This window comes from Homarus americanus, unplaced genomic scaffold (genome assembly GCF_018991925.1).
Source record: "Homarus americanus isolate GMGI-L3 unplaced genomic scaffold, GMGI_Hamer_2.0 scaffold59578, whole genome shotgun sequence".
Lineage (NCBI taxonomy): Eukaryota > Metazoa > Arthropoda > Malacostraca > Decapoda > Nephropidae > Homarus > Homarus americanus.
In genome coordinates, this window is record NW_024712913.1 from 1,197,049 (window position 1) to 1,207,216 (window position 10,168).

Below are 10,168 nucleotides of genomic sequence, written 5' to 3' on the forward strand. Positions count from 1 at the left end.
CTGGACACCAACGCAATTGCACCTATACGAGCACTGATCAGACCACTTAGAATTCTCCCTCTGATACCTCTCTGAACACAATCACCAGAACTAATGAGACTTAAATATCAAGCAGTACAAAATACATGTATTACCTCAGAGAGCGGCAAAACACCAACCACCATACACACAAGCAGTACCAAGACATACACACAAGAACTACACGGCATGAATACTCAACATCAGAATACACACCAAGCAAATGCAATATGGGAAAAATCCCCATAAGAACAGGATCCCATACTAAACAAATTAATCGAGGAAAACAACAACTACATCACACAGATGGTGGCCTAGAAGCAGGAAAAAATGATAATGAAAAGAACCAGAGCCTCTCTATATACACAATAACAACAAAGAGCTAACAACAAAAATAACAACAAATAAGAACCAAAGATGGGCACAACTCTCCAGTCACACAAGGGACCTGGAGGACCCCTGAAATAAACAAACACCTAAATAGTTCAAAAAAAAAAAAAAAAAAAAAAAGATGGGATCATCTAAATTGCCACAAGGACCTGGGGACTTCCCCCCTCACCCCTAAGATAATATACTGAGGACAACTCAGAATAGCAAGCTTAGCTTGGCTGAGACCATGCCTAACCCCTTGAACCTCTAATGCAGCACAGTTACAGAGACAAAAAAACCCGTCTCCCGCAAGGTGGATAGCCCACCTACTTGTTAACCTTCTCCTTTGCTTCCACTTCTGAACTTTTATCCCAGCACTTTTACCCTTCTCTCCACTCTCTCAGAGCTACTGCTCTCTTCTCTCCATACAACCAACCAGCTAGAGGGCTTCTGGGAGGGGGCACCCCTGATAGGGCTGCTGGGGCTCTCCCGCCGCCCTTGGGAGGAACCCTGGGGGAATGGACCACCTCCTAAGGGAGGAGGCCTGGGGGGAGCCCTGCCTTCAGAGATCCCCCATGAAGCGGCGCCGACAGAAAATTTCCCTGGAGACACCACCGCTCCTCCTGCTTGCGGGGCCCCTGGAGCGCTGCCGCCCTGGCAGAATACCTGGGGTTCTGCCGCCCCTGGGAAGGACCCCTGAAATTCCGCGCACCTGTAGGAACCTATGTGACCGCCACTGTCTCTGGGAAGCTCTAGGGGCGCCGCCGCTTCTGGGAGGACCCAGCCCCGAGTGAGAAGCTGTCCCTGGGAGATCCCTGGGAATTTCCATGGGGTCTCACCGTCCCTGGGATGGCCCCTGGGTGCAAGTCGCACATTGGGAGAACAACACTGGATGTGCCGCCGCCCTAAAATAGCCCATAGGGGGCGCTGTGGCCTTTGGGGGCCCCCAGGGCACCACCGCTCCTGGGAGGAGGTCTCTGGGGAGCCACCGCGGCGAGCAGGTCTCCTGTGGGCATTTGTTTTTACTATTTTGAACTCCTGTGAGATATTGTTAAATAAATACAATGCCCATCGCATTTCGCAATATCTCATCTCATCGTGAACAATGAAAAATGTATATCAACAGCAAAACATAAAGTTTTGGTGTTATGCTGACTATTTGCTCTGTTTACTCCTATTGGCTGTAGTGCGTTGGTTTTACATTATAGTCCACCAATCACAGTTAAGTTGGGCATTGCTGGAGTAGGACACAACAAAAAAGCAGCTAGAGGGCTCTTGGGTTGAGGGGCTCCTGGGAGGGCACACCTGGTAGGGCTCCTGGGGCTCCGCCACCCCTTAGGAGAGTACCCTGGGGTACGACCACCCCTAAGAAGGCCCCTGGGAAGCTGCTGCCTTCAGGAGATCCCCGGAGGTGGCGCCATCCCAGATTATTTCCTGGGCACCACCGCTCCTGGGAGGCCCCTGGAGGTGCTGCCCCCTGTGGAATGCACTTAGGGGTGTCGGCCTCAGGAGGACCCCTGGGGCGCTGCCTTAAAATGCCCTTGAGGTGCCGCTGCCTCTGGGGTCCCCTGGGACGCTCCCTCCCAAGCAGGTCCAGTTCTTTTACACTATTTAGAAATCTGGGAGTTATGACGTTAAATAAATGCAATGGCATCATTTCACTGTTTCATCTCATCCTGAACAATGAAAAGAAATAATCAACAACAAAACATAAGTTTGGGTGTTGTGCTGACTAACTGCTCTGTTCTCCTATTGGCTGTAGTTCGTTGGTTTACATTTTAGTCCAATCACAGTTAAGTTGGGCGTTGCTGAAGTAGACACAACGACCAAGCAAGCCAGAGGCTCCTGGGCAGGGCACCTGATAGGGCTCCTGGGGGCTTCCGCGCTCTTGGGAGGAACCCTGGGGTTCGACCATCCTGGGGAGGGGAAGCCGGTGCCTTCAGGAGATCCCGGAGGTGGCACCAGAATTTCCTGGGCGCTCCTGGGAGGGCCCGCTGGAGGCTGCCTTGCAGAATGCACCTAGGGGGCCGGCTGGAAGGACCCCTGGGGCGCTGCCTGGGAGGGACCTCTGTGACGCCACTGTCTGGGAGGCTCCTAGGGGCGCCATAGTTGGGAGGACCCCAGAAGGTGGGAAATCTGGGAATTTCCCTGGGGGTCTCGCCGTCCCTGGAATGGCCCCTGGGTGCCGTCGCGCATTGGAGGCAACCTGGGTGTGCCGCCGCCAGTAAAATGGCCCATAGGGGCGCCACGGCCCCTTTGAGGGCCCCAAGGGGCACCGCTGCTCCTGGGAGGTTTCTGTGGGAGCCACCACAGCGAGCACGTCTACTGTGGGCATTTGTTTTTACACTATTTAGAACTCTGTGAGATATTATGACGTTAAATAAATACAACGCCCATCGCATTTCCAGTATCATCTCATCCTGAACAATGAAAAGCAAAATATATATCCAACAGCAAAACATAAGTTTGGGTGTTGTGCTGACTGACTGCTCTGTTCTCCTATTGGCTGTGTTGCGTTGGATTTACATTTTAGTCCACCAATCACAGTTAAGTTAGGCATTGCTGGAGTAGGACACAACGAAAAAGCAAGCTAGATGGCTCTTGGGAGGGGGAACCACTGATAGGGCTCCTGGGGGCTCCACCGCCCTTGGGAGGAACCCACGGGGGTAGGACCAACCCTGGGAGGCCCCTGGGGGATCACCTGCCTTCCGGAGATCCCCGGAGGCGGCGCCGACCCAGAGAATTTCCCTGGAGGCACCACCGCTCCGCCCCTGGAGGCGCTGCTGCCCCTTGGAATGCACGTAGGGGTTCAGCCGGCCCTGGAAGGACCCCTGGGGGCGCTGCCGCACCTGGGAATGCTCCTGAGAGCGCCACTGAACCATGTCCCCTGAGGGTGCTGCCACCCCTTGCGGGTCTCCTGTGGGCATTTGTTTTTACACTATTTAGAACTCTGTGAGATATTATGACGTTAAATAAATACAGTGCCCATCGCATTTCCAGTATCATCTCATCCTGAACAATGAAAAGCAAAATATATATCCAACAGCAAAACATAAGTTTGGGTGTTGTGCTGACTGACTGCTCTTTTCTCCTATTGGCTGTAGTTCGTTGGATTTACATTTTATTCCACCAATCACAGTTAAGTTAGCATTGCTGAAGTAGGACACAACGAAAAAGCAACCTAGAGGGCTCCTGGGAGGGGGCACCCCTTATAGGGCCCTTGGGGACTCCGCCGCCCTTGGGAGGAACCCTGGGGGTACGACCACCCCTGGGAGGCCTCTGGGGGAGCCCCTGTCCTTCCGCAGATCCCACGGAGGCGTCGCCGACTCAGAGAATTTCCCTGGAGGCACCACCGATCCGCCCCTGGACGCGCTGCCGCCCCTTGCAATGCACCTAGGGGTACCGCCGGCCCTGGGAGGAACCTGGGGGGCGCTGCCACACCTGGGAATGCTCCTGAGAGCGCCACTGCACCCGTGAAGTTCCCTGGGGGCGCTGCCACGCATAGCAGGTCTCCTGTGGACAGTCGATTTTACACAATTTAGAAATCTGGGAGTTATGACGTTAAATAAATGCAATGGCCCTCGCATTTCCTGTTTCATCTCATCCTGAACAATGAAAAGGAAAATAAATATCCAACAGCAAAACATAAGTTTGGGTGTTGTGCTGACTGACTGCTCTGTTCTCCTATTGGCTGAAGTTCGTTGGATTTACATTTAATTCTCAATCACAGTTAAGTTAGGCATTACTTTGAAGTAGGACCTTTAACGACCAAAGCAAGCCTGGATAATATACAAGGACAACTCAGAATAACTTGGCTTAAGCAGCTGAGACCGACCTTCCCCTAACTTATGAACCTCTAATGCAGCACAGTTACGGAGAGACAAACCCGTCTCCTCAAGGTGGATAGCCCACCTGCCAGTAACCTTTCCTTTACCACTTCCCACTTCTGAACTTTACCTTGTACTTTTACCCTTCTCTCCTCCCAGAGCTACTGCTCTCTTCTCTCCATGCAACCAACCAAGCAAGCCAGAGGGCTCCTGGGACGGGGCACCCCTGATAGGGCTCCTGGGGGCTCCGCCGCCCTTGGGAGGAACCCTGGGCGTACGACCACCCCTGGGAGGCCCCTAGGGGAGCTCCTGCCTTCCGGAGATCCCCCGTAGGCGGCGCCGACCCAGAGAATTTCCCTGGAGGCACCACCGCTCCTGGGAGGGCCCCTGGAAGCGCTGCCGCCCCTTGGAATGCACCTAGGGGTTCAGCCGGCCCTTGAAGGACCCCTGGGGGCGCTGCTCCACCTGGAAATGCACCAGAGAGCGCCACTGCCCGTGATGTGTCCCCTGAAGGTGCTGCCACCCTCGCAGGTCTCCTTTGGACAGTTGTTTTACACTATTTAGAAATCTGGGAGTTATGATGTTAAATAAATGTAATGGCCATCGCATTTCCTGTTTCTCTCATTGTGAACAATGAAAAGGAAAATATATATCCAACAGCAAAACATAAGTTTGGGTGTTGTGCTGACTGACTGCTCTGTTCTCCTATTGGCTGTAGTGAGTTGGATTTACATTTTAGCCCACCAATCACAGTTAAGTTAGGCATTGCTGAAGTGGGACACAACGACCAAGCCAGCTAGAGGGCTCCTGGGAGGGGCACCCCTGATAGGGCTCCTGGGGGCTCCGCCGCCCTTGGGAGGAACCCTGGGAGTACGACCATCCCTGGGAGGCCCCTGGGGGAGCCCCTGCCTTCCGGAGATCCCCTGTAGGCGGCGCCGACCCAGAGAATTTCCCTGGAGGCACCATCGCTCCGCCCCTGGAGGAGCTGTTGCCCCTTGGAATGCACCTAGGGGTACCGCCGGCCCTAGGAGGACCCCTGGGGGCGCTGCCACACCTGGGAATGCCCCTGAGAGCACCACTGTACCCGTGAGCTCCCCTGGGGGCGCTTTCACCACTAGCAGGTCTCCTGTGGACAGTTGTTTTTACACTATTTAGAAATCTGGGAGTTATGACGTTAAATAAATGCAATGGCCATCGCATTTCCTGTTTCATCTCATCCTGAACAATGAAAAGGAAAATAAATATCCAACAGCAAAACATAAGTTTGGGTGTTGTGCTGACTGACTGCTCTGTTCTCCTATTGGCTGTAGTTCGTTGGATTTACATTTTAGTCCACCAATCACGGCTAAGTTAGGCATAGGACACAAGGACCAATCAGGCTAGAGGGCTCCTCGGAGGGGGCACACCTCGTAGGGCTCCTGGGAGGGGGCACACCTCGTAGAGCTCCTGGGAGCTCTGCCACCCTTGGGAGGGACCCTGAGGGTACAGCCACCCCTGAGAGGTTCCTGGGGGAGCTGCTGCCTTCAGGAGATCCCCCGGAGGCAACGCCGACCCAGAGTATTTCCCTGGAGGCACCACCGCTCCTGGGAGGGCCCCTGGAGGTGCTGCCGCCCCGTGGAATGCACCTAGGGGAACCGCTGGCCCTGGGAGGAACCTTTGGGGCTCTGCCGCACCTGAGAATGCCCCTTTTAGTGCTGCTGCACCTGTGAGGTCCCCTGGAGACGCTTCCGCCCCTAGCAGGTCGCCTGGTGACAGTTGCTTTTACACTATTTTGAAATCTGGGAGTTATGACGTTAAATAAATGCAATGGCCATCGCATTTCCTGTTTCATCTCATCCTGAACAATGAAAAGGAAAATAAATATCCAACAGCAAAACATAAGTTTGGGTGTTGTGCTGACTGACTGCTCTGTTCTCCTATTGGCTGAAGTTCGTTGGATTTACATTTTAGTCCACCAATCACGGGTAAGTTAGGCATAGGACACAACGACCAAGCAAGCTAGAGGGCTCCTGGGAGGGAGCACACCTGGTAGGGCTCCTGGGAGCTCCGCCACCCTTGGGAGGGACCCTGGGGTACGACCACCCCTGAGAGGCCCCTGGGGAGCTACTGCCTTCAGGAGATCCCCCGGAGGTGGCGCCGACCCAGATTATTTCCCTGGAGGCGCCACCGCTCCTGGGAGGGCCCCTGGAGGCGCTGCCGCCCCTTGGAATGCACCTAGGGGTTCCGCCGGCGCTGGAAGGACCCCTGGGGCGCTGCCGCTCCTGGGAATGCCCCTGAGAGCGCCACTGCACCCGTGATGTCCCCTGAGGGTGCTGCCACCCCTCGCAGGTCTCCTGTGGACAGTTGTTTTTACACTATTTAGAAATCTGGGGGTTATGACGTTAAATAAATGCAATGGCCATCGCATTTCCTGTTTCATCTCATCCTGAACAATGAAAAGGAAAATAAATATCCAACAGCAAAACATAAGTTTGGGTGTTGTGCTGACTGACTGCTCTTTTCTCCTATTGGCTGTAGTTCGTTGGATTTACATTTTAGTCCACCAATCACGGCTAAGTTAGGCATAGGACACAAGGACCAATCAGGCGAGAGGGCTCCTCGGAGGGGGCACACCTCGTAGGGCTCCTGGTAAGGGGCACACCTCGTAGGGCTCCTGGGAGGTCTGCCACCCTTGGGTGGGACCCTGAGGGTACAGCCACCCCTGAGAGGTTCCTGGGGGAGCTGCTGCCTTCAGGAGATCCCCCGGAGGCAACGCCGACCCAGAGTATTTCCCTGGAGGCACCACCGCTCCTGGGAGGGCTCCTGGAGGTGCTGCCGCCCCGTGGAATGCACCTAGGGGAACCGCTGGCCCTGGGAGGAACCTTTGGGGCTCTGCCGCACCTGAGAATACCCCTTTTAGTGCTGCTGCACCTGTGAGGTCCCCTGGAGACGCTTCCGCCCCTAGCAGGTCGCCTGGTGACAGTTGCTTTTACACTATTTTGAAATCTGGGAGTTATGACGTTAAATAAATGCAATGGCCATCGTATTTCTTTTTTCATCTCATCCTGAACAATGAAAAGGAAAATAAATATCCAACAGCAAAACATAAGTTTGGGTGTTGTGCTGACTGACTGCTCTGTTCTCCTATTGGCTGTAGTTCGTTGGATTTACATTTTAGTCCACCAATCACGGCTAAGTTAGGCATAGGATACAACGACCAAGCAAGCTAGAGGGCTCTTGGGAGGGAGCACACCTGGTAGGGCTCCTGGGAGCTCCACCACCCTTGGGAGGGACCCTGAGGGTACAGCCACCCCTGAGAGGTTCCTGGGGGAGCTGCTGCCTTCAGGAGATCCCCCGGAGGCAGCGCCGACCCAGAGTATTTCCCTGGAGGCACCACCGCTCCTGGGAGGGCCCCTGGAGGCGCTGCCGCCCCTTGGAATGCACCTAGGGGTTCCGCCGGCGCTGGAAGGACACCTGGGGGCGCTGCCGCACCTGGGAATGCCCCTGAGAGCGCCACTACACCCGTGATGTCCCCTGAGGGTGTCCCCCCACGAAAGACTAATTAGAAAGGTAGAAGCTCATGGCATCAAAGGTGACATCCTTGAGTAAGCAAATAGACAAACTAAAAGCCCTAATAAGTCACCTGGTCCGATGAGATATTTGCCAAGAGTATTAAAGGAATGTAAGGAAGAGCTTAGTATGCCCTTAGCAAAGTTGTTTTAACATGTCATAAAAACAGGTGTAGTACCAGAATCCTGGAGGATGCTTGATGTAATACCGATTTTTCAAGAAGGGGGGCTAGATCACTATCCTCTAACTAAAAATCAGTCTAACATCAATGGTAGGCAGAATTACTGGGCAATCATTTCAAACTCTATTCAGAAATCACCTGGAAAGCACCGATTGATCAATGATTCCCCAGCATGGCTTCTGGCGGGCGTTCTTGCCTAGCAAAATCTAATAACATTCTTTTCATCAGTTTTCGAATCAGTGGACGAGGCAGCACAATTATGATGTGAGGCATATCTCGACTTTATGAAATGCCTTCGACAGAGTCCCCCACGAAGACTAATAATTAGAAAGGTAAAGCTCATGGCATCCCAAAGGTGACATCCTTAAATGGATGGGGCGTGGATTTACAGGACAGGAAACAGCGGTGATCGTAGCGGCACTAAGTCATTGGAGCAACGTCACAAGTGGAGTTCACCAAGGCTCAGTACTTGGACCATTATTGTTTTATTATATGCATAAACGACATAGATATCGGCATGAACAGCAACATAAGTAAGTTGCTGATGACGCACTAAAATAGGGCGTGTTATCAAACTCCCCGAGCGAGGACTGGGCAAACTGAGGAAGATAAACAAATTTTCGATGAATGGTTGAAAATGGCAGATGAAATTCAATGTCGACAAATGTAAAGTACTCAGTTATAGGAGATGTAAACAGAAACCAGATACCAGATGAACAACGATGCCATAGAAATCCGACTGAGAGATTTAGGGGTAATGATAAGTGGAACCTAATCCAAGTAAACAATGTGTTTTTTAAAAAAGGCTAATAAAGTACTTGGGTTCATACAAAGAGTTGTTAGTTACAAGACTAGAGGTCATCCTAAAACTGTATCTTGCTCTTGTGAGACCACACCTGGATTATGTAGTTCAGTTCTAGTCGCAGTGTTATAGAATTGATATAGAATCATTGGAAGGAATTCAGAGAGATGACAAGACTAATCCGGGCGTTAGGAACGTTGAGTATGAGACAGGTTAGCATCTAATTTACTCCTTGAGACGTGGAGGGGGGCGACCTGATAGGGTGTATAAGTGGAAGGCAGAGGATGAACAAAGGGACATTACAAAGGGTATAAATTATCAACAGGGCGAACTCGTAACAATGGTTTAAATTAGATAAATTTAGATTTAGGCGTGAAATAGGTAAGCACTGGTTTGGAAACAGAGTAGTGGATGAGATGGAACAAGTTACCCAAATATCATCATTAACTTTCGAATCGCTGAATTGCTTCAAACATAGGTTGGATGCTCACTTGAGCAATAGGGTTGGAGTGTAAGCAGGACTGCAGTATGGGCCAATAGGCCCGTTGCAGTTTCCTCCAGCTACTTATGTTTTTTATGTTCTTATGCCTATCCCAGCCACAGGAGAACACACTAAGTCCTCACGTTTCCTCATCACAAAGTCTAATCTAGACTCACCTAATGTCTGCATTATTAATACTTAATAGGCACAACAGGGAGGAAAGGTTATCCTGTGAGCAATTGTACATAGTTACAATTCTCTCTCTCTCACCTCTCTCTCTCTCTCTCTCTGTGCCTATTTGGACATAGGAACATTAATAGTAGCAGACAAGTCAGAGGAAGAGGCCAGTTCTGATCACTGTGGATTTACAACGTCAACTGGATGATGTAACGAGAGAATAATATCTCACTGAGAAAAAAAAAAAGGATGGGAAAAGGAAAGGATTTATTTGCAGGAGCCAAGAAAAATACTTTTATCAAAGGTTACTGCGACTATTGATGTTTTAGTAGTTTTTCTTCTCTCTTTTAGTGATTTTGTTTCTCCAACTGGTGTCCCTGTAATATACTGGTCTGAGAGGATATCAGTCGAAATTATGACCTTTCATAACAATGACTTATCACTACTTGCCTGATTATTATTTTCTACCTTGAGATACTGAGATAACAAAATTACTGACATGAACCTTAATCTACTGTTTATAAGAGAATTGAGAGGTAGGCGAGAGTCTGCCTGCTGACGTCTGCCTGACTCCACCCACCTTGGCCCAGGCCCATACAATAATCTGCTTTGACCCTAACATCGCCCTAACTAACTTCTTGTGTAAGCAAGTCCTAGCCTGGCCTTTACAGCCCTGGCTAACCTGACCTTATCTAACCAAGCTAACCTAACCTTGATCTGATCCCAGTGTGATCTAATATAGTGATTGAGTTTTTGTCAGATTG

General features: G+C 51.3%; 1 protein-coding gene across 1 annotated transcript; it reads right to left on the reverse strand.

Moving 5' to 3' along the window:
* Positions 1–2,326: 2,326 nt before the first annotated feature.
* LOC121864815 (basic proline-rich protein-like) lies at positions 2,327–9,416 on the reverse strand. Its single transcript, XM_042363991.1, has 10 exons — positions 9,404–9,416; positions 7,488–7,751; positions 6,856–7,166; positions 6,322–6,547; positions 5,621–5,959; positions 5,124–5,340; positions 4,406–4,750; positions 3,665–3,900; positions 3,065–3,304; positions 2,327–2,712 (listed from the first exon to the last, which is right to left on the reverse strand). Exons 1-10 carry the CDS (start codon positions 9,414–9,416, stop codon positions 2,327–2,329), a joined length of 2,577 nt encoding a protein of 858 aa, XP_042219925.1.
* Between the last annotated feature and the right edge of the window lie 752 nt (positions 9,417–10,168).